Source organism: Kryptolebias marmoratus, linkage group LG24 (genome assembly GCF_001649575.2).
Source record: "Kryptolebias marmoratus isolate JLee-2015 linkage group LG24, ASM164957v2, whole genome shotgun sequence".
In the NCBI taxonomy this organism is placed as follows: domain Eukaryota; kingdom Metazoa; phylum Chordata; class Actinopteri; order Cyprinodontiformes; family Rivulidae; genus Kryptolebias; species Kryptolebias marmoratus.
The window spans coordinates 181,720-206,280 of record NC_051453.1 but is presented as its reverse complement, the minus strand read 5'-3'; the positions used below and the strand labels follow the sequence as shown (position 1 = coordinate 206,280).

The following is a 24,561-nucleotide window of genomic DNA, read 5'->3' as shown; positions in this document are numbered from 1 at the left end:
ACGACGGTCATGTGAGTGTCCTGTTTAGAGTCACAGGTCCCGCTCCTGTCCAGTCCACAATAAAACTCTTAAAACTTCGTCGTTGTGTTGCGAGTTTGAATCCTGTCAAGTCCTGCCTTGTCAATTTCATGCTTTAAAGAAAGCTTGTGTGACTCCATGACTGTGCGAGTTTAAAACCCCACATCCATATTGAGACTTTGGTTTCAAAAATACAACTTTGTCACGTAATATATTACTGTATATTGTATGCTGATGCTAATTCCCACATGATTGGATCATTGTTGTCACAGCTCATTCACAGGATTATAAATGGCTGACGCATCTTTCAAGGCAATCTGTCCAATAACTCAGAGTATCATAATCTGGTTTAAAAAAGGTCTACCTGTGAGTTCAGAAAAACTCTTATGTCTGATATATACATTATTTTAGGCAAAGTATGATGAGCATCTTCCTCTCCAACCATGTAGTTTTATGTGCTTGTTTGTGTCTGCAGGAGAACCACTGCAGGCGTATAAAGATCCTGGGAGACTGTTATTATTGCGTGTCCGGACTGACGCAGCCCAAAGCAGACCACGCCCACTGCTGCGTGGAGATGGGACTCGATATGATTGACACAATTGCGTAAGAAACACACATCTTCAGTTTTTACACAACACACACACATCCTACACATGCCACTAGGGCAGCACAGATGGCTCCATTTCAGTGGAAAACACAGAGTTTTAATTTTTAAAGTGAAAGCAGTTGCACATTTGACTTTTAGTTCTTACTAAATAAGAACAAAACTCCCAAGCTACATTTCAGCCGTTTTTAAAAATTATTTCAGTGACTCCTACAGAGTTTTAATCCGTGTAGGCTTTTTATTCTGTAAACTGGCAGTGAATTTACAGAAATGTATGACATTATGGCACAAAAAGTGACCATTTAAAGAGGCGTTTTAGCTGTTTTGCATTCACTAAGACTAATTTTTAAACCAGTGTGGTTGTGAGGCTTCCACCCTACAAGTTTAACACATACACACATACTGACCATCATGCTTGATGGAGACCTAATTTTTGATCTTCACTTTTGGGGATCGCCCTTTTTAAAGGTTCTAGAGTCAAGAAAAATGACCGAAGTTGGGTTTAGTCCATACACAACTTCAAACAACTGACTGGCCTATTTTCCTGACATGCTGTTCTTTCTGAGTGGATGGATGCTTCGGCAGGAGTCCTTTATCTCAGAGGACCGGTGCTTCGTGCACTCTGATGTGTGTAAGACGTTCCTCCTTCAGCCTGTTCCACTGAGCACTTTTAATTTAGCATCCTTCCACATACTCACAAACGCACCGTTTGTCAACTCTTCGCTACCCTCTGTTTTCTTCCTCGGCCTCACCCGTGACTCTGTCATTAAAAAAAAAAAAAACAGTTTTCCCGCTGACAATGAGAAGCTTTGTGAGATGATTTACTGTGGAGGAAAGGCAGAATAAAGTTGATGCAATGTGGAAACATCACGAGAGCACAGAGCAGAGCTTTTTAAACAGGAACAAATAAATACTTTATCAAAGTGATGCAAAGCTAGGATCACCGTTTTAAGGAGACGTATCAGAATAAAGATACACAGTAAACAAAGATTTAGATTGCAAAATATTTGCACATATAGTGCAATAAGTGCTAGGAATGCCCCAGTCAAGATTTGTTTGTCCTTGATACCAATCTGAGTCAATTAAGGTTAGATAATGCAAGTATTGAATTAGTCTGGCTACAGACCATAACTGAGTGATTAAAACCAATGCCATGATGTGCTTGACACCTCATTAGATCTACATTGCAGTAAAGAAAACCTGTGTTCACATTGTTCCTCAAGTTGACTTTTTATTATCAACCAAAAACGCGAACATTTTAATCACTTCCACATAGCACAACATGTAAAAATATCTTTATGCATGCAGCACAGCATGGTTTTGATCAATGAGGATTCTAGTGCTGTGGGGCAAGCTCCAAATGTTTGTTGAAAAGCTGATATTGGTCAGATCTGTGCAGCAGGTGATGATGAACTTTTTAACACAACTCTGGTCAAGATGATCCAGTTGTGCTTTTTCATCCTCCCACAGATCGGTGGTGGAGGCGACAGAGGTGGATCTGAACATGCGAGTCGGTCTGCACACGGGTCGGGTTCTGTGTGGCGTCCTGGGCTTGAGGAAGTGGCAGTATGACGTCTGGTCCAATGATGTCACGCTGGCGAATGTGATGGAGGCTGGAGGGCTGCCCGGGTCAGTACCGAAAACGCTTGCAACGATCAAAGAATATCCTGGTTACAATCCAGACCTTTTTTCAGATGAAACAGAGGCAGGAACGGTTGAGTAACTTCAATCCCCCATCAAACAAAGGAAATATTTTAGAGCAGTTTGTCTCCTCTGCACCCAAACACTTAATGGAGTTTCTGAAGGAAGAGCTGATGCGACACTGAGGTAAAAACATCTCCATCTTAGCGTTTTATTATGGCATCTAATTTCAAATAAATGTGTTCCTTTTTTAAATTTAGAGGTTAAATTATTAACTTATTATTGGGTCTTGCACAGCATCTTGATTAGAAAATGGGTTTTACAAAACGTGACGCTGTTCAGTCAGTTGATCCGAGTGTCTGCTGCTTCTCCAAACCATCACACACAAAAAAACAACCAACAAAACAATCAAAGCAACATTAACAAGAAACAGCATACTGATAGAGGCTGAGCAACGTCGAACAAATACGTTTCTGTATTTTACAGATTTTCTAAAACCTTCAGGTTTGTAGGCGAGACACGATGCAGTGACACTGCAGTATCTGCAGGGATAACCATAACTTAGTTTCTTTTTGTCATTATTGCAAATATTTTGCAGGTTACAAAGCAGAACAACTGAAGTTTCATGGTTTTTTGTTGTCATGTACAGATTACAACAAACATCATTATTGTAGTAAAATTCTTGGTAATCTGTGTGATTTTGACCTGGAAAAAGGAACTATGAACATTTCTCAAGCTGACCAAAAATATAAGATTAATTGGTAACTAGATGTAATAGTTGTTGGTCTTGTTTGTTTCTATGTGTCCCTGTGATGGACTTGTGACCTGTCCACTGCGTCCCACGCCTCTTGCACAATTACTGTTGCATATAGGCACCAAGAAAATGGACGGATATATAAAACAAGATGGGCAAGTTTTTCATTCTGGCCTTCTGGGTGACTAAGTTTGACATTCCTGGTTTACTGCAGCTGAAAAAGAGCATCTCTGTATTAAAGGATCGAGTCATGATTGATTTGGTTCTTTTTAATTGCAAATGTATAAATGGTGCTTTTCTCTACAAGGTCACCTTTTGAGAAAGTTACTTTTCTCAGATTATTTAATTAATTTGCAGTACTTTTCTTCTGAAAGACTAAAGCATTAGAAGTTAAAAATGAGGCAGAGCATCGGTGTTAAACTAATCTGTCTGAGTTTAAAAAAGACAGTAACAAGCAGATTTGCATTTAAAACGCAGTGAAAAGAGGTCATCGCTTTCGCCCAGTTTGCTCTTGTTTCCAGTAAAGTAATAAGATTTCAGCTCTCCGTGGCAGATTAAACAAGTCATTAGGATGAAAATTCTTTGGCTGTGAAGAGTTTTGAGCAAACTGAGGGGTTATTAGCATGATAAAAAATAATGAGGGAGATAATGATTTAAGACCTGAGCAGCTTACTCCTAACTCTGACTGTGCTCTCAGCAAGGTGCACATCACGAGGACCACCCTGGAGTGTCTGAACGGAGACTACGAGGTGGAACCGGGCTTCGGTCATGAGAGGCATGCCTTCCTGCAGAAGCACCACATCGAGACGTTCTTCATCGTGCCGTCACACAGACGCAAAGTACACCCCATTGTTTCTTTCTTGCATGTTTTCCCCCTCTCACATCAACAAACAACCTGGGTGGTGTTGTGCTGTAATAAATAATCCCCCGATGAGAGCGATGTGTGTTAAGCTGCCGTACACACGCAGAGTAAAACGATCTCACACCACCGAGATGGACGTTTGTGTCTGCTCAGAGCATTTTAAATCCACAAACACACAAATGAACACTTGAAATGTGCAGTTTTGTCGCTCCGCAGCCTCAGTATATTATAAAAATCCCCCTCCAGACTACATTATCTTTATGAATAAGTCTTTCCCTCTCAGCCACTAACATAATTAAAATTTGAATCAGGTTAGTATTTACAAGACTTGTCTTTGAGTTTCATTTAAAGATTTTAAAAATAATGCATAATGCTTGCCACATTTTATGCCAGAGTTTTAAGATAAAAAAAATGTGGATATAGTTGTTTCAGCCAAACTTAGAAATACTGTTACGCCCAATCTCAGATGATAAAGTCAAATCTTTTTCAATTTGTATGTTCTGTGAACGATTCTTATCTGCAACCACACCACATTTTAGCTCATTATCTGTAAAACTAACCAAGTTATAGCCATTTTCTAGTTGGCCCCTGTCGATTAGCTGTGGCGGCCATCTTAAATCGGTGTGTCTCTAATATTTTAGTTGTAGAGGTAAATCAAGTAATTATTTTCTGTGAGTTTCATTAAAATCTGTCCACCGGTTCATGAGATTTTTTCTTACAAACATACACACATATACATGAACACAAGCAATTACATTATCACCCACCTTTCATGGCTGCAGTCAATACAAAAAACTTGAAATGATGGAAATATGGTGTGATTTTTAACCTGCATGCAAAGTATTTAGTATTATCACTTTAGAAGATAAAAATTAAAGAAACAAAACAAGACCCAGGAACAGATGTATAGATTAGGAGGTCAGATGTGGGGAACTGCAGAGATGAAGAAATGTTTTACTGTGCATTTAATTCTTCTTTATCCGTGTTTTCAGATCTTTCCTGGGATCATCCTGTCTGACATCAAACCAGCCAAGAGGATGAAGTTTAAGACGGTTTGCTACCTTTTGGTGCAGCTGATGCACTGCAGGAAGATGTTTAAGGCTGAGATCCCCTTTTCCAACGTCATGACCTGCGAGGATGACGACAAGGTGAGGGACGCTCAGCTGATCTCTAGATTCATTCACATTCCTAAATATGCAGAAGGTTTGTCAGTGAAGGCAATGGAAATCTTTCTTTGCATGCATTTATTAAATAAAATGTTCAAACTGTCATGGGAAATAAGATTGCCACAATCTGTGAGATGATTTTAGTTTTTTCTGTCCCCTCACTGATCCAACCAGCTCTCATTCCTTAAGTCCTGTTTTCTCAAGTCGTATATAACTCTAAAACCTTAACACCGCTCTGCAGCCTTCTTCCTGTCTAACTTCTGTCTCACTTATTGCTTTCTGAGTATCTGAGCTTTTAGAGCGCTGTGACGCAGCGGGGAGTCGGTCACGTGTTTCTGTCGGTCAGTCGGCGCGCGTTTATTGGGGTCATGACATCACAGCGTCTGGCTGTCAGAAAAAGCCCACTGGCTATAATCCACCCAGCTGTGAGCTCGGTCAGACATTAGTACCTCATGATTCTGATGGGGTGGCGTTATGATGACACGTAATCACCCACAGACCGCTATCATCTCCTCTAATTGCATTATTGTTACATGATTATCCAAGTGGACAAAATCTGAGCATTGTGACAGTTTGTAATAGAATTATGATGCTGGAATGTGCAGAAAATGGCCGTTTTATGACCTGTAACTGCTCAAATTATTTCTACATTTTCTATCTTTATTTAGTTGTATTGTGGGGAAAAAAAGTCTAATTTTCACAACAATGTTCAGGTACTTTTTGATGTAAAAATCGATGCCTCTACAGACAAAACCACAGCAGTTGTGCAGGTTCCAGATTTATTTTTCTTCTAACTCTAGTTTCTGTTAGTTCTGACTGTTGAGTTGGTTTATTACAGTGGAATGTTTTATTGAAATGAGGTACCTTGAACTGAGTCCCTGATAAAATCTGTTTCTTTTGTCCGACAGCGGCGAGCCCTGCGGACCGCCTCGGAGAAGCTGAGGAATCGGACTTCCTTCTCGGCCACCGCCGTGCAGCACTCACCGGCCACACGGGTCAACCGCTACATCGGGCGGCTCATCGAGGCGCGGCAGACCGAGTCCAGGACCTCGGACCTGAACTTCCTCACCCTGTTCTACAGCATCAGAGACAGGGAGCGCAGGGTAAGCCCGAATACGCTGATCCCTTCAGATTTACTGCAGAAAAGACTCAAATCTATATTCTCCTCATTACACAGAAGGAAAGATGCTTCGTGACTGCATGTTCTGCCCCCTCTGTCGTCTTCTCACACCCTACACAGTTTATAATTCTGTTTCTCCCACGCCTGTTGTCTATGTCTGTATGTGCATGTGTGTGCGTGCGTGTTTGTATGAAGAATCCACCCACCCTCTCAGGAGGGGCTGCAGATAATGATTTGGGAACAACTGAACGCCACACATGATCTCCTTCTCATATGTGAGCGTGGGCGGCGCTGTAAAGGAGACTCACAACATGGATCAGGTCCAGAGCGTACACGTGGATCTTTGTGTGCGCAACTTAGACAGATGAAAGAAAATGTTAAGGTAGTGCAAATTAAAAACTGCAAAACTTGTGAGCCTTCTGAAGACAACTCAAAGAGAGAGAGAAACAAAGATACAAATTAGTGTAATGAGTTTGTTTCCTCCCACGCAGCAGATTTCTTCTTGGAGGATGTTGGCAGAGTTCAGGTCTCATAGCAGCAGAACAAATTTAGATCAGATCTTTAGAAGTTCACCCTAAATCTCACAAACAAGAAAGGTAGTTTTATTGGCATCATTTTTTATGAAACACATTCAGAATGCACATCTTATTTATGAGAAAGTCTCCATAAATGTTAGGTTTAAATGTTTGCATTTGATGTCTTCTATGACATAAAACACATTTTGTTCAACGACTAATTTACCTATTCTTAGTGGCATTTAATGTTTTGTAAAAGCAGCATTTTTAAGCACAGATTGGTGGAAAGGGTCATGGTTTCTGCCTTTTGGCGAGGGGAAGAATACATCTCCAAAGACAATTTAAAGAGACCTGGTCCATCTGAGATATGCTCAGGCTGGCTGCCAACTGTTCAAGAAACGCAGTAAATACCAGCACTCATGTTCGGACAGAAAACTCAAAAATACAATTTAAAAGGACACCAGTGTGAGCACAAACCAAGACTCTAAAATCCAACCCATCTGTTCTCCAGGTCGGCACTTCTCTGAAATGATATTTCAGGCTTGAGACCAGGTTTCAGAGTTCTTCCTAAAAATAGAATTTGACCTCCTCTCAGCTGAGTGGGGATCTGAGAAGATGCCTAAATAAAAATAGATTTATGTTTAAAGCTTCTTATGGTGTCATGTGTGTTTCCTGTTAGTATCACCAGGTATCTGACGACCACTTCATCAGTGCCGTGGTTCTGTCGCTGATCCTGGCTGCTCTGTTTGGCCTTATCTATCTGCTGATGATCCCACAGTACGTACTCCCACACACACACACACCGTGCTCGTGGATCCATACAGAGCTCCGGACGTTGTGTTTCCATTTCAGGGGGATGCTGGTGCTGCTGCTGCTGGTGCTGTGTGTGTGTTTCCATGTGGCCTGTGTGATGTACCTGCATCTCACCAGTGTCCAGGTAGGACATGTTTTAAACACGAGAAAAAAAACCCCTGTTTTCTACCACCTACATCCAAACCAAAGCCAGGATGGTCGTTTGGTTTCATTCCGATCCTCTGTGTGGTCGTTTTGAGTCTCCTTATGATCATTTTGCATCTAGCTGATCGTCCCTGTGAGGTCTTTATGCTCGTTTTAAATCTCCTTGCGATCATTTTCACTCTCTTTGTGGTTCTTTTAAACTTGGTGTGGTTATTTTGTCATGTTTCCTATTTTTTTGCATTTGATTCTTTGCTCAAATGTTTAACATTTTTTTCACTTTCTTACAAAAACTGCTGTTTATTTCCAAATCAATGAAATTCTAGTTGCTTTGAATCTTTTTCTATTCTCTTATTAACTGTTTTATATCGCTCATTTATTTGATTATTTTTTCTTTGTGACCAATTATAGTCTCATGGTGGATATTTTAAAGGAGTTTTAGAGATTCTATGGCTGTTTTCATCAACATTTTGCATCTTTTGACTCTCACTGTGGATGATTTGACTGGTATTTGTCGAATGTTTTCCTGTAGATTTGAACCTCTGTGTGTATTTTTATTGTTTTGCATTACTTTGAGGTTATTTTTCTTATATCTCTGTTGCAGCTTATAGCAGAAAATTTATTTAATTCTTTGACAGTCTTTAAAAAGGATCACTTTGTGTTTTTATCCTTGATTTTCTTTAGCTAAAATCTTAATTTTTTTAATTTTCAGGCTCATTTATTAACTTTTTATATAAATTTCTTTTTATAACCCATTGCAAAATGCTGACTGAGATTGTTGCATGAAGATCACACCCAGCCTTCATGTGAAGCCATGATATCGTCATCATAACCTTTAATAGACCTGCACATAATGAGCCACCAAACGTCTTCATTTCCCCTCATGCTTAATGATGTGTCGAAAATACAATTAAAGTAAATAAGCAGGTGACTCTTTGTATCTCTCCCCCATCCCCCACTCTCCTTCGGTTTTAGTGCCAACCGGGATGTCTCACCATCCAGATCCGAACGGTTCTGTGCGTCTTCCTCGTTCTGCTCACCTACTCTGTAACTCAGGCCTGCGTGGTAAGTCTTCGCTGGACTTCATCTGTGTTTTTATTTAAGTCTGAAACAAACAGATTTCAAAACATCAACAGTGGATGATGTGATAGAGCTGAGAAAACCAGATCCTTGGACCAACGTCTGCTGGTCCTGGTCAACCTGAACTTTACATGAAAATGTGCCTTTTTGCTGATACATGTGACCCGTTTTTGATCCAAATCTCAGCAGGGATGTTTTTTGTTTTGTTTTTTTTTCTAGATGGTTTGAGCTAATCTGCAAACCCCCCACTGTTGAGTTGATTCATCTCTGTTGTATCGTTTTTCCTCCAGGTGGGATGTATCCCGTGGGGACGACTTGAGACGAACTCCAGCCGTCTCGCGGAGGACGTCCCCCCCGGGTCTGGAGCTGCAAATAACAGCACCGTGGCGAGGCGGGCTGGTCCCAGCATGGGGTACGCCCTGCTGTCCTGCGTGGCCGGCACCCTCACCGTGGTCCCCTACCTCCGCGTCTCCTCGCTCCCCAAGATCCTGCTGCTCCTCCTCCTCTCTGTTACCTACACGGTTGTCATGGAAACCAGCGGCTACCGTCAGGCTGTAGGGTGAGACTGCCTGTGCGATGGGAAGGATGCTTTCTCGTTTGTGCTTCTTTTGCTTCAATACATTTCTTCTGTTATATTTTGTAGCACAGGTTTCTTATCAATGTGTCAACATCTTTCTTGTTTTTGTTTTTTTGTTCAGACGTAAAACGTGTTTAAATGTGTTTTTGCGTGTTTCTCCTCCCAGAGGTGGCTTCCTGCACATGCGAGGTTATGATCCCGTTCTGGCGGTGGTTCTGTTTTCTGGAGCTCTGGCTCTTCATTCCAGACAGCTGGACCTGAAACTGCGGCTCGATTATCTCTGGGCCACTCAGGTGAGCGTCCGTCTGCCTTTAAAAGACTTATTTTTGGTTTTAAGCTGTAGAATCATAATTCAGGGCCCAGAGAGTTTTTGGTCTTTTGACTACATCTCAAAGTGTTTTTGACAAAAAAAACAACTTCATTTTTACCCAATTCAAAACTAAGATGGAAATAAATAAAAACTCAAACCTGACTTTTATTTGGAAAGAAAACTTGAGTTGTTTTCTTTTTAAAAAACTTGACAGAATTGTTACCATCCAGTCAAACCGTTATTTCTCATCCTATCCAGATATTTTTAAATAAACACAGTGTGTTGGTGCTTGGAGGATCCGTTGGGGATGACTCTCAGCTACCATTGCATCAAATTGTACCTCAGTATCTGTAAAATTGACGGTGATAGCTGTTTGTTGTTTTTGTAAGTCTTCAAACTTCACTTTGACTCTAAAAGGTAGATGTGTGGAAAAGTTTCAGGTTGTTTGTAATTAAAGATGCACAAATCATGTGAGAAAAAAATAATTATTCCTGTAAAACTTAGACACCAACATTTAATTTAAACACTTTTATTGGAACTGTTTTAGGTTTTCGTTTTTAGTTTATCTAAGCGAAAAGATAAGGATATAAATGAGATAATAATTTGCTGTAAAGAAAAAAAAAACTTTTTTATTGTCATTGCAGTCAGACATGTAGATGGAAACTTGCTGAGTCATTAAAAAGAACAAAATAAAAGTTCATTTTGTTTTTATCTTAAAAGTAAATTGTTCATTAGGATTTATTTTTATTAAACAAAAGCTGTTTTCAAGCAGCTCAGAGTGCTGCGAAATGTGAAAAAGTCACATTAAAATTCAAATATTTTGAAATATTTTCAAAAAACCTTAACTCTGGTTGGAGTCTGAGTCTTAATATTAAATTTTTTGTTGTTTTTCTCTATTTTTACTTCTAGTTTAACCTAGAGATTAAAAAAAGGTTTATAAATAAAACAACTCAATAAATAAATTCAAATAAATAAATAAATAAATGCATGCATAAGAAAATAATCCAATGTAATACAATAAATGAAATAAAATAGATACAAATTATAATAAGTAATGATAAACATATAGAGACAAATCTGTATTTTCTAAATTTATTCATTTATAAGTTTTGGTAAACACTATTATGGTAATCAGTTTTAAAAGTAATTTAATTTGATCAAACTAAATTCTCAACAATAGAGTTTATTTCTTGTTGTTTTCTTAGGTAAAAATAAAAACATTAGTGTAAATATATTTGCTGTTTAACGTTCCGAAGAATTAAGTTTTTTAAAATTAACAGTAAGAAATGAAACATTTGATAAAAGATTTGTTATTTTTGGAACAGGAGGATTCCCTTCCTACAGAACGGTTCTGAGATGCTGCAGTTTTTTCTTGGGGATCAAAGAAGCCGGCTGTTTCTATTTTAAGAACCTGGATATTTGTCTTGTTTGTGAATCCGTACCTCCCTCTAGTGATGAAGATGAGCCATTACGCCCTTCGGTTGTAAATGTGTTTATTGTTGTTTATGTTTACGGATGGGTCCAGGCAGAGGAGGAGAGGGACGACATGGAGAAGGTGAAGCTGGACAACAAGAGGATCCTGTTCAACCTGCTGCCGGCCCACGTGGCTCAGCACTTCCTCATGTCCAACCCCAGGAACATGGTGAGACCCGGTCACCTGAGATCGTTGGCTCCAAGGGATTCTGACCTTTGGGGATTTATGGGTCAAAGAGAGTATAAACCTTCAGATTAAAAGCAAAGATAGCTGGTTTAAAAGAACCAAAACAGCTTGTGACATAATTTTTAGTTTTCTCCTCAGTTAAGAAAAGTCAAAACAAACATTTTGAAATTAAAGCTATCGAGTTTGAGTTTGACGTGGAGTTATCTGCATTTTCAGGAAAATCTCGGCTGAATGTGAAAGCCTCAATAATACTCAGAAGTTTCACCTTCAGACCAAATTGAACCTGATTTTAGTCGAGACATAGAAACTTTACAGATGTTTCTTCAACTAACTGGGCTGGTTGAAGCCCTGATTACTGCCTGCCTTCCAAGGCGGAGCAATATTATTTTATATAGTCATAGTATAGTTAGAGTCAACCCAATACAAGATGGTACTTGATGATATTTTTAGCTTTTAACGGGTGTTTGGCTTATTTTAGCTTCAGCTTCTTCATCACATTTCAGTAAAAGTCTCTCAGTATTTTTTCCAGTTAAATTTGATCATCTTATGTCTCGTATTAGAAACAGTAAAACTGCAGCATGCTTTACAAACAAACTTCTACGGTCCTGCAAGTGTTGGGAAATTTCTGAAGCCATTAAGGGCAACAGCAGCGCTTCCTTATAAGCTGATCCACTTTTCCTAAACCATCCTATAAACAGAGCTTCCTGCTCCTTTGACTGCATGCTGTAGCTTCATAGCAACAACTTCCAAAACAAACACATCAGGAATGAACTCCTTTACCTGCTCGAATGATGACGAGGTAGTAAAATTGGCCCACGCCCTTCCATTAGACAGTTTTTCAGGTAATTTTCCAGTTTCCCTGCAGCTCCTGTGAATGAGGAATGAGCACAGTGCAGAATTGTTAATAATAATAATAATAGTAATAATAATAAAAAGACAAACAAACGGTGGTTTATCCTGCAACAATCAGCGGAGCGTCAGGAGTCAGGAAGTTTGTTTCCAGAACAACGGTGACCCCACAGAGCCACACCGTATAGAAAGACTTCCTGCGTTTCCTCTGGGCCAAAGTTCAGCCATACACTGTATTCAGAACACAACCCAGCGGGCTCCTGCTGCTGCCTGCAATTCAAAGTTTCACTCCTTTAACATCACGAGTATGAAAACAGTTTTATAGCGTGTGAAGGTTCTGTTTTCATCTGTGGACGTCTGGGCCTCTTCTGCACTCTGCTCAAGATATTTGTTCCTTGTTTTTTTATCTACAACCCCAGTTCCAAAAAAGTAGGGACATTTGTGTATAATGTTGATGAAAACTGAATGCAGGATTTATTTCAAACAAATCATAGTAAACATAATCTGTTTAAATTAAGAAATTGTGTTATTTTTAGGGGAAATAAGGAGGTAATTTTATATTTCATGGCTGCAACACATTTCTTTAAAGTAGTTCCAGATGTTTCCCTCTGTGCAGCATCTCCTCTTCTTCTCTCATCAGTCTGTAAACATCTGGACCTGAGGAGAGCAGCTGCTGAAGGTTGTCCCATTCTGTATGTAGAGGATTCTGTCTGTTCAACAGTCCTGGATGGGAGCAGATGTTGTTCTAAAACCTGAGGCAGTAATGCACCCCCATACCATCAGAGAGGCAGGCTGACCTTAGAACAGTTCTCCTCTTTGGTCCAGAGGAGACACATCTGTTCACATCTGGCTTCTTCTCTGCCTGATAGAGCTTTAAGCAGCGCGGTGAACTGTGTTTACAGACAGAGTTCCTGAGCAGAACAGAACCAGAACCAGCCTTGACCTTTGACCTCAGAGGTTTCTTCAGATTCTTCAGGTTTTTAGAGGATATTATGATCCGTAGATGATGGGACATTCAAAGGCTTTCCAATTTTCCATTGAGGAATATTCTTAAATTGTGTCAGTATTTTTAGATGCAGTTTTTCTCAGCCTGGTGAACCTCTGCCCGTCTTTACTTCTGACAGATTCAGCCTCTAAATCACTCTTTTTATCCCCAGTCCTCTTACTGACCTGCTGCCAGGTAACCTAATTAGGTGGAAAATGCTCCTCCAGATGTTTTACTCATACTGCTTACCTTTACAGCCTTTTGTTGCTCCTGGAATGTGTTGCTGACTTATTCAGAATTACCTATTTTCCTAAAAATGATCCAGTTTTTTAGTAAACATATCAAATATTTAAACTAGTTTCCATTGTAAACAGAATATGGGTTTTTGAGATTTTCAAATCGTTGCATTCAGATTATAATTTACATTTTACACTACATCCCAACCTTTTTGGACTTGGGGTCGTACATCTACAACTCAATAACTTTTGGAGCCAAGCCAGTTCAACATGGCTGCCACAACCTTCTCAAGCACAAAAATGGCTCTAATTCAGTCAGTTTGACAGATATTGAATTAACCTGCGATGTGGTAAAAGGAAAGAATTAGTGTATTTGTGTGGAAATAATTTGTTCGACTTTATGCATGTTGTGCTGTATCCGTTAGCTAAACACATTGTATCCTGGTAGGGGGTTGGATTGAAAAGTGGAAAAACATGTTGGAAATGTCATCATTTCACAAAGAGGCCCACACTCCTACTTTAACATCTACAGCCAGTTTAGGATTAACCTGACATCATCGTCTGCAGCCATGGAAAAAGAAAATATTTTCCTCCAAGCATCTAGTTGTCTGCTGTTTGAACGCCGTGCATTCAGGTTGTTTTTCTGGGGATAAAATGCATACCTTTCCTCCTCATTTTCAGCTGAACTATAAAACCTGACAGCTTATAACTAAACCGTCAGAACAGAAAGCTTATGACGCGCTATGCCTTCAGGGCGAGGGGTGCAGAGCGGAGTGGAAGGGCCTCGAGAAAAACACTCCACAACTTTCACTCTGATTGATCACCACACGTGTAATTATTGCTGAAGTCACAACATTTTTACGTTGTAACTTATGGAAAAGGGAATATTTTTTTTTATTAGAGCAGCACATTAACTTTACTTTGTTTTGATTGAAAGTAAAGCTTAGTACTAATGAGCCAAACTGCTTTGTTTTCTGACATCATAGAATAAAAACTTGTGAATGACAGCAGGTTTATTATGAATTCAGCCTTATGAACAAAAAATACAAGCGAGCACAAACATACTGTACAGTCTAAAGAAAGCACAATGTTAATGTGATGTCATGATGCTAAGGACGTGTATAACATTTAACTCTTTAGAAGAATTTGCTTGTGTGTGTGTGTGTGTGTGTGTGTGTGTGTGTGTGTGTACCTGGTTTTGTTACTCTTTGAGGACCTTTGCTGGTATAGTCAGCTACCTTCTCAGGACCTGTGGCCCTTATGGGGACCGTAGCCCAGACCTAATACTGTGGAAAGTTATTTTATAGAAATACAAACTTCTATGCATGTCTGTTAGCAAAATATCTTATAAAACACTGGATAAGGTTTAATGAAATTCACAAACTAGTCACTGGATGTACAGGGGTTAGACAATGAAACTGAAACACCTGTGATTTTAGTGTGGGAGGTTTCATGGCTAAATTGGGGCAGCCTGGTGGCCAATCTTCATTAATTGCATGTTGCACCAGTAAGAGCAGAGTGTGAAGGTTCAATTAGCAGCGTAAGAGCTCAGTTTTGCTCAAAATATTACAATGCAAACAACATTATGGGTGACATATAAGAGTTCAAAAGAGGACAAATTGTTGGTGCACATCTTGCTGGCGCATCTGTGACCAAGACAGCAAGTCTTTGTGATGCATCAAGAGCCACAGTATCCAGGGTAATGTCAGCATACCACAGAAAAGGACGAACCACATCCAACAGGACAACTGTGGGCACAAGAGGAAGCTGTCTGAAAGGGATGTTCCAGGTGTTTCAGTTTTATTGTCTAACCCCTGTATATCTAACGTTTGGAGTCAACTCAGTTTAAAATGGCCGCCACATCTTATCAACTTTAAGCTAGTATCCCACTGGGCTGTGACCCGCTGGTGAACAGGATTTGTGTGGGAATCTCAAATGTCTCAAAACGTTTACGGAGGTTCATGATTTTCTAACGCATTCCAAAAATTTGTGCAACAAATTTTCTCTCAAAATACTCAAACTTCCCTAAACCGTCTCAATGGTGCTAGAGCTGCAATTTGACACCTGCCCCGGGCCTTTCTTCTCCATAAATATGGCCGCCCAACCCCCGAACAAAGCAGGCTGATGTGTGTGGAGGTGGGCAACAAAATAATGTGCACAAGCTAAAATACAGTTCTGCAAGCCGTGCAGCTGCACAACTTGCTGGTCACTTGGGCGCAAACATCCAGAATTCAGTGAGACTATGCATAAAAACTCATCTGTTTTCTCACAATTCTGAGTCACAGAAATGCCACTAGTCACAAGTTTGAAGGCCACTTCACACAGATTAAAACTGAAATAGTTCACCACTGGAAAAAATCTGAACTACATTCAGTTCCAAAATGAAACTGGCATCTTTTGAAGGAATTCACGACTTGCCGCCTTTCATACCGGAGTTTTAATCTATTAGCACATAGTAAAGGTAAACAACGCAGCAGTAGTCAAAAGTCGTTTGTAAATTGAATGTCTTTCAAGCCGTTTAATGAAACTTTCCTCCCTCCAGGACTTGTACTATCAGTCGTACGCTCAGGTTGGCGTGTTGTTCGCCTCCATCGCCAACTTCAATGACTTCTACATTGAGCTGGACGGGAACAACATGGGAGTCGAGTGTCTGAGGCTGCTCAATGAGATCATCGCGGATTTTGATGAGGTGGGTGAAGTGTTCCGTTCCGTTCAACCATCCATCTATAAATCACTTGTTTTCATGTTTCCCTGCAGATCCCAGGTCAGAATGTCATGTTTTAAAAATGACTGAGGTTTAAAAAAAACGCGCCATGACGTAATGTAATAAGCAATGGTCACGGCTGGGAAATTTCTCCAATATAACAAATCACTTACAGATGACGTTTGGCACGCTGGAATGTATAATCAGTGACATGAATCATTAATTTACACAAACATTCTAAAACAGTCCAACTCGAGCAGCATTTGGATTGGTACCAACACAGCATATAGTATTTATTAACTCCAATTTAAAATCACCATTAGAAGATATGTTTTCTTCCTGTTTTCATCAAACATCTCCTCTTTTTTGCCTTCCAGCTGATGGATAAAGAGTACTACAGGGATATTGAGAAAATTAAGACGATTGGCAGCACGTACATGGCTGCAGTAGGGCTGGTTCCTACAACTGCTTCCAAGGTAAACATGTTGGACTTATATTTAGATCCTAATTTGTTTATGTGTTTGCAGAGTGTGTAAGCTGCATTGTTGAGAGGCTCTTTTTAAGGTTTTAACACTTCAAATTCCTCTGTGAGGGATTACAGGCCTCTTTGACGTCAGTATATTCTGCATTCATGACATTTTCTTAAACTACGGAAAACCGATAAACAAACCAGTTCTTTCGGTAACATCTGAAATAAACTGAGTCAGTCACAGCTGCTGGTTGGGGAAAACCCTGGTGGATGTGTTTATGGTTTATTTAAATGAGTAATCAGAAAAAAAAGGTCAATGTCATGTGAAAGTGTTCTGCACTGATTTGTCTTTCCCTCACAGTGTTTTTTTTTTTTCTTCAGACAAAGAAGTCCATCACCTCACATTTATGCACGGTATCAGACTTTGCCATCGAGATGTTTGACGTTCTGGACGCCATCAACTACCAGTCTTACAACGACTTTGTCCTGAGAGTAGGTGAGTGAATGCGGGCCCAGACATCACAGGACCTTCTGACCTTTTTTGCGCAGGACGCTGTGGGGAGGCCCATTCCCGTTCATTTGCCGGGAAAATGCCTCACAGAGAGCGCGTCCCATCCAGGAAGCCCGTCACCTGAAGTTCTGGCTCCATTGTGTTGGGTATCCTGTGGAGTGCCTGCGACAGGAGGTCGTGTTGAGTCCCAGAGAAACCTGGTGTACACAAAGCTATCCTGTCTGCAGAGACGGTTGTTGTAGAAACTTTAACAGAAATTCCTAAATGTACAAAAACAAACTTTTAGAGCTGCATGTTTCTGTCCATCATTTCGATCCAACAGAACAGCTTGGAAAGAGGAGGCACTGCCTGTCGTTTGCAGAAATGTGACACAGACGTGATCCAGTTTTAGTTCTTTTTCACTCCAAAATCTGAAAAACTGTGGTTAGTTTTGCCCACAACAATTAAGCACAGCAGCAAAAATAACTTGCATGAGTTAAACTTGCAACTATGTCTCCCAGGTTCTCTGTTACTTGTCCCCCATCCCCCCAAAAAATATGACATGCAACTACAAGATTTGGTGTCAGTTATTATAGGGGAAAAAAAGAAATGTTAATTTTTCAGCAAATTGCATCAATTGTATTAAACGTCACATGTATATAAATGACTGAGACAGTGTGGGCTGTGTTCATTTCAGGTATCAACGTCGGTCCGGTTGTGGCAGGAGTCATCGGAGCCAGGAGGCCTCAGTACGATATCTGGGGGAATACGGTGAATGTAGCCAGCAGGATGGACAGCACCGGGGTGCAAGGAAAGATACAGGTACAGTACTTTAAACTACAGCTATGATACTTTCAAACACAGATATACTTTAAGCTGCAGATACCATGCTCCTAACTACAAGTACGATACTACAAACTGTAGTATTCATGAGTGCTGCAAGAGAGAAAAAATGCTCTATTGGGGCCAAAAATAGTTCTGGTACTTTTTGCTTTGTGGGGTTGTTTTAATTTTTCCTGTATTAGATTGTTTTTCCCTTTTATGCAAGGTTTATGAAAAATATTTAATTAATTCACATAGACTGGCACACATGACTAAGTGTTTTTAAGGAAATTACAAAATTGCTCCTTTTGTAAATCAAAAATAAATAAAAAACAAACTTTTGGGGTATCTATAGTCCTTACAGATTGGGAAACTGAAACCGTTTCTAAGAACATAATCTGTTACTCATTAGAAAAGATGTTATTTAAAGATCATAACGTTTTTAATTTATTTTAAACTCTGTCTTCTGTGTTTTCCCTCAGGTGACAGAGGATGTGCACCGCCTCATTAACGACTACTACATCTTTGTTTGCCGAGGTCAGGTCAGTGTAAAGGGCAAAGGTCAGATGCTCACGTACTTCCTGGAAGGTCGGAGACCAGGGAGCCGTCCGTCTCAAAGCCAGCAGCAGCACGCCAACGCCGAGCGCCGATCGAGCGCCTTCTCCCACGGCAGCGTGTGCACACGGCTGAGCCCCACCCCCACGGTGACCACCTACTCTAACATCAGGACCCCGAGCCCGAGCGTGGCCAGACCCACCACCTCCACCAGCACCACCAGGTATCTGCCGTCTGTCCCCGCGGCCATGGTGTGAGACGCTGCCCCACAGTGAGCGTGGAAAACGAGAAAATCTGAGTGGAGGCGAGTAGAAGACGGAAACATGGATGCTGCAGCGAAGAACGCTCTTCTGCGCTCTGTCCTTTCGCCTTGACTTGGACCTGGTTTCTGTTTAGGAACGAACAGCCCAAGGCCTCGATCGGTCCCTCCCTCCACGTTCGAGAGCCCGTTTCAGAACCGCAGGTTTGTCTTGATCAGGGCACAGGAAGCTTTAGCCACGTTGTCATCAAACAAAGGCCAAGGATGTCTCCGGGATCTCAGAGTCGACTCGCAAAACTCTTTCCACGAGGAACGCTAAATCAGCATCAGAATTAAAACACACATGCAATACACAACTTATGGTGTAGCACAAAAGCATTTCACAGCATTGAAACCTGGAAAATCCTTTAAACCCGCCGTTTCTTTTCAGTATGAGACCAAATCAGTGCTGTTGCCTTAGCAACGACTTCTCATTCAGAGTTTCTTGATAATTTTTGTTGCCTTTTAGTTCCTTTCTGGATTTATGTATTGAGTTGGGGTGATTTACTTACAGGGGCACTGTTTGATTAGTAAAGGTGGTTAATGGGATGAAATTGCCATAAGGTTGAGTCCTTTACGGATTGGTAATGCCGAACGGTACATTTGTGCCCCTACTTTGAATTTTGTTTTTATACTAGCCGTCTTTTAAGTGCATGACGCCACAGCTGCATTTCAGTCACGTTTGCCGCCCGTTTCCCTGTGATGCTTGACTTCCAGACTCTTCCTTGTCAAAGTGTAGCAATAAAGCGGTTTGTCTCCTTTCTCAGCCCCTTCACTCCTTGCATGCTGTAGCCTGCTGGGTCCATCTTTGACTCGATAGTGTTTGTAGCCAGTAGCTAGCCACACCGGTCGTTATCTCTGTGGAGTTGAAGCATGACTTAGACAACTTGTTTCAGTATGGTGTGATTCCTTTTTTTTCCTCTCACTTGATTGTTTTTTTTTGTTTGTTTTTTTTTTAAAAAAACATGTTTATGAAGAAATATATTGGTACAATATTCTATTCTGCTATTTTTTACAAACTAAAAAGCTGCTTTTGGTAAAGAAAAGAAAACTTGTGTTCACGAGGAGACACCCAAACCTCTGGTTCTGGCTTCGTCATGCAGATGATTTATTTTATGGTGTAGCATGCTACTCACAGTGTGGCTTACCACAGCCATTAACTCTCCTCTAATCTGTCCTAGCATGCAATGCCTGCAGGCCTGTGGCTCCTACATGCATGCTTTGATGAAACTTCGGCGCAGGCCGAGCAGCAGACGCTCAGTAACTTTTTTTTTTTTTAAACGTCGTCCTCATGCATGCGCTGATGGTAGCGGTTCCTCTTGAATGTAAGGTGCTTTATTGACTTGTGTCTTCTTCATGAGCTTGGTTTCGTGATGCTTTACGAGGACGTTTTTTCAGGATCGACCGGGGGAGGCGGGGGGGGTCTCCTCCTCCTCCTCCTCCCTGCTCCTGCTATAGTCAACAGGTAGCTGGTTTTTTCAAATGTGCCAACCTATTTTCATAAACATATCAAACTTTTTGTGTCGAGCTGTAGCACAAATGAATGCAAGAGGCTACGGTTATTTGTGCGACCCTTCGTGTCGAATGCCTGTATTTTTACTCTTTCAGCTGTTCTTTAACAGTTTTATAACTTAATATAAAGTCAAGTGTCTATTTCGGGGGAGATAGATAATTAAGATAGATTTAAAATCTTGTTGCTTGGATGCTTTATTTGAGGTTTAAAATGAGGATTTTTATACTCTTGCTTTAAACATTTGATGGAAACTTGATGGAAATGAGTCGTGTATAGTATTTTTCCTGTAAATTGGATATTTTCATACTGTACGATACGGGTTTTGATTGTTATATGTAGGTATTACAGGCTAATATTGTCTTTTTCTGAGCTATATATTATGAATGATTTGATATTTGTCAAGTTCTTTTTGTTGAAGATGTATTTATTGAGATGTTTTATGTGAATGTACATTTTGTTAAAGATGATATTTTATACTAAGTGTTTGCACTGCAAAAATATTGACGTACTTTAAGAACAATAAAGCCTGCGGGGTGGTGTCTCCTGCAGTAAGAACCATGCTCCTGTGCTAACTTTATCCCAAACAGTTCATGATGGGAAGATGCTGAACTTTAAACAAAATTACGTAACAGAAAAGGGAAAAAACAGCAGCAGATGAATGACGTTGGTGCAGCACTGGGGTCAATGTCTGTGGGTCGTTGGCCTCACAGTGACGACAAAAACGTGTCTGTTAGCATGAAAACACTTCAGCAGGGTTTTTATACAGAACAGATACTCAATAAAAAATAACATAATTTACAAAGATTGAAACAGATATGAAAAATCTTTTTTTATAGCAATAATTTTAAAAACATTGAAAGTTTCCAACTGGTGGTTCATCAAAAACACCATTTTTTTTTTTTTTTACTTAAGTTCACTTATTTCTTCACAGTTTTGCATTAAAAAACCTTTTTAAACTGAATAAAAATATAAATATTTATGGTGTTGTTGGACACATTGATAATGAAAAGTCATAATGCAAAAAGGCAAATAACACTTTCTTGATAATGTAGTGATTCTTAAATTTATTTTCCTGATTTTCAGCTTTTATTATTGTTGTTTCAGTACAGGCAGGATGATCGTAACAGCTTTAATGTTTTGACATGTCGACCTTGTTTCCTTTATTGCATTTTAGGCCTAAAACTCAAAAATATGTTTAATTAATTTCAAGATGGTGATGTCAGCAGGTGATTCCTCACAGGAAACAGCTGATAGAACCATGTAGAACTGAAACACTTGGGGTTCTAGTTTTATACCAAAAGGTGGAAGCATTAAAAAGTTTCACAGTTTGAGGCTTTTGTGGTGTTTTGTTGTTTATTTTGCCTGTTTTTTAGTCACTCAGTTCCTTGTTCTTCAGTGTTTTTATTTTAATTTATTTTCTTTATCATCTGTTTCCATTTTGATTTCTGACTCAGTCCACCTGTTGCTCATTAGCTCCTCCCAGGTGTTTTCATTCAGTAATCGCCCTCCCAGGCTTTAAAGATCCTCACAGTTCATTGCTCATGTTCTGCCCTAGACTTCAGATTTTGCAGAGCTTCTTAATTAACTCATTTCACTTTACCTAATAAAACACTGGGAATTATTCCTTCCCTGCCGCCCGCACTCTTCGGTTTACCACAGCAACTACCACCCGTCCATAAAGTGGCTAAAAAAAACTTCAGGCCCAGAGGGCAGAAGGGATCTAAATTAATGAATCAAATGAAGCTGTACATAGTCTACATGCACTCTTTTCTTACAGGTTTAACAGGGCAGAGGAACAGTTCAAAACTACATTTTATTTACTTCAGAGGAACAAATTAAAGTTGTCTGTGGAAAAAGTATGAAAACTAAAACTGCAAAAAGTGTGATGCAACTAAATATTAGATTTTATTTACATTTATTGCTTCTCTAAAAAGTCCAGTTTAACTACAAACAATTTTATCTTTGCAGTATTGTAGCAGATAAAGTCCTGGAAACAAAAGAATAAATGTTTAAGTCATGTTCATCAGGGTGTTAAATATTTTTTGCTGCAGATATTGTGAAATTTTGATTTAGGGTGTGTTGTGTTTTACAACCAAATTAAACCTGTGAGCTGTGTAGTGGGTTACCATCAGGTGTAAACAATCCAAGAGTCATAAAAGTGTCAAATAAAACACTGCTCCTTTACGAAAACTGCTCCTGTCAGAGACTCCATAAGGTGTGTGGACCTTAGTGGGACAGATATAAGGTCTATTTCTTTCTCACTCTTTGTTTTTATTGTCGGGGGAAAAAGAAGAAACAAAACAACTGTGAAGTTTTATCCCAGCGTCCGTTTCTGTGTCCTGGCACAGGAAGAACCGTCCTCCAAACATTCATCAGGGACGAGGGGAAAAAAGTGTGTGTTTAGCTGCTGCTGTGGCATGCGGAGCATCCTGAGTGACAGGTCGCCATGGCAACGCAACAACATTTGGCCCTGACATGAGAACATCAAGGTTGTGTTTTTCAGCGGGCCCTCCTCCTCCTCCTTCGTCTCGGAGCTTTGTGATTCACGCTGATTGTGTGTAATCACCACAGAGGATGTCAATATTCCACTTGTTGATGATTGAAAAAGTGACTACAGAGTGTGTGTGTGTGTTGGGAGTGTTTACCACCTGCTGGACTCTCAGATATGATCAAGCCCTCACCGCTCAGGAGTGCCAGCGTAAACACTCACACTCTGAGATAAGGAGCGGATATGGGCCTCGTTTACAGCTGTGGTGCAGCGGAACGGCCGCCCATCAGCAGCCTGAGTCACCCGCTGCAGCCGCCGGGACGCTCTCTGCCGCGGCCCCTCCTCTCACTGCTTACCTAATGACCCTGTGTGTCATAACATCCCTTACTGTAAACGCTGCTGGAATCTGGACTCTGGAGCGTGGGAGGAAAAACACAACTCCTCGTCCGAAGAGCATTTCTGGAAGCTCATAACGTAGAAGATGTTCCAGTTGTTTGTCTGTGATTAAGGGATTGGATTTTTGCCAACAAGTAAACCTGCAGCTCATCATCAAACACGTGCTGCATCACAAAAAACAGCTGTGCTCTTGAATTTACAACTTTATAATACTGTTAAATTTTTATTAAACGTCACAACCCCGAATCTAAAAAGGCAGAACATTGTGTAAATGTTAATTAAAACAGAATGCTATGATTGGGAAATCTCATAAACCTGTATTTTATTCCCAGTGGGACATATTAATGTAATGTTTAAACTAAAAAACTGTATAATTTTTAGGAAAAAATAAGGTAATTTTGAATATTATGACAGCAACACATCTCAAAGAAGTTGAGCCCGGGGCAACAAAAGGTTGTAAAAGAAAGTGGTACAAATGAAAAACAGAGTGAGGAGCATTTTGTAACTAATTAGGTTAATTGGCAGCAGGTCAGTAAAAGGACTGGGGATAAAAAGAGTGTTTTAGAGGCTGAATGTGTCAGAAGTAAAGATGGGCAGAGGTTCACCAGCCTCTAGAATTAGTGAAACATTTTCAAAATAAAGTTCCTCAACGGAAAACTGGGAAAAACCTTGAATATCCCATCATCTACAGTTCATAAAATCATCAAAAGAATTGAAGAATCTGGAGAAATCTCAGAGGTCAAAGGTCAAGGCTGGATGGTGATCTTCTGCATTAAAACCAGGTTCTGGTTCTGTTCTGGACATCACTGCATGGACTCAGGAACACTTCCACAGATCGTCTGTCTGTAAACACATTTTGTAGTATATTAAGGTTACTTGGTGAATTTGTTTTGCAGCAAAGCACCACATTAAATTCATCTACTATGATAACAGAAACATAACAAACGTGCAAATTTAAATAAACCAAAAGACACGTGATTTAAAAAATACTCAGGACACAATTTTCTTCAAACCAACAAGTTTAAAAATATAATTCAATATATTTCTGTTGCACAAATCCATTTAAGTCAATCAAACATGCACCTCATTGGTTCCTTTATTGAGTGGAGTTCAAGCATGTAACTCCTATAAATAGAAAAGAATAACACTGATGTTTCTGTTTCTGCAAAGATTAGAACAAACTGAACTTTGAACAAAGTCATACTTCTTGATGGATTTAAGTTTTAAATCTAAGCCTCACTCAACACCATTTTAATTCCACTTAAACCTCTGAGACCTGGGAGCAATTTTCATCTTCTTAATCAAATCAGGCTTATAGCAGAAAATCAGTAATATATGACGTCTTAGCCATCGAGAAAGCTATTAGCTTAGTTTCCAGTGCCAATATTTGCACAGATTCATTTCAGCAACCTAAAATTTTTCTTTCACAACTTTTAAACTGTGAAACTTAATGTTTCTTCATCTTGCTCATTTCTGATTAACGGAGAGACAAAAA

The 24,561-nt window shown here is 39.9% G+C and overlaps 1 protein-coding gene across 2 annotated transcripts in view; it reads left to right on the top strand.

The window, feature by feature from the left end:
- Window positions 1-21,028, top strand: part of LOC108248366 (adenylate cyclase type 1) — a 52,188-nt gene extending 31,160 nt beyond the window's left edge. The window contains exons 5-20 of one of the 2 annotated variants that reach the window (XM_017437105.3): window positions 494-621; window positions 2,093-2,251; window positions 3,715-3,856; window positions 4,872-5,027; window positions 5,954-6,148; window positions 7,360-7,457; window positions 7,533-7,617; window positions 8,610-8,699; window positions 9,005-9,273; window positions 9,458-9,584; window positions 11,127-11,243; window positions 15,874-16,020; window positions 16,413-16,511; window positions 16,886-17,000; window positions 17,692-17,816; window positions 18,299-21,028. In XM_017437105.3, coding sequence (XP_017292594.1) covers window positions 494-621; window positions 2,093-2,251; window positions 3,715-3,856; window positions 4,872-5,027; window positions 5,954-6,148; window positions 7,360-7,457; window positions 7,533-7,617; window positions 8,610-8,699; window positions 9,005-9,273; window positions 9,458-9,584; window positions 11,127-11,243; window positions 15,874-16,020; window positions 16,413-16,511; window positions 16,886-17,000; window positions 17,692-17,816; window positions 18,299-18,628 — 2,382 coding nt within the window. In that variant the 3' untranslated portion in view covers window positions 18,629-21,028. Of the gene's footprint in view, window positions 1-493; window positions 622-2,092; window positions 2,252-3,714; window positions 3,857-4,871; window positions 5,028-5,953; window positions 6,149-7,359; window positions 7,618-8,609; window positions 8,700-9,004; window positions 9,274-9,457; window positions 9,585-11,126; window positions 11,244-15,873; window positions 16,021-16,412; window positions 16,512-16,885; window positions 17,001-17,691; window positions 17,817-18,298 lie in introns of both variants that reach the window. The other variant, XM_017437104.3, reaches the window with a different exon arrangement.
- Window positions 21,029-24,561: the final 3,533 nt, after the last annotated feature.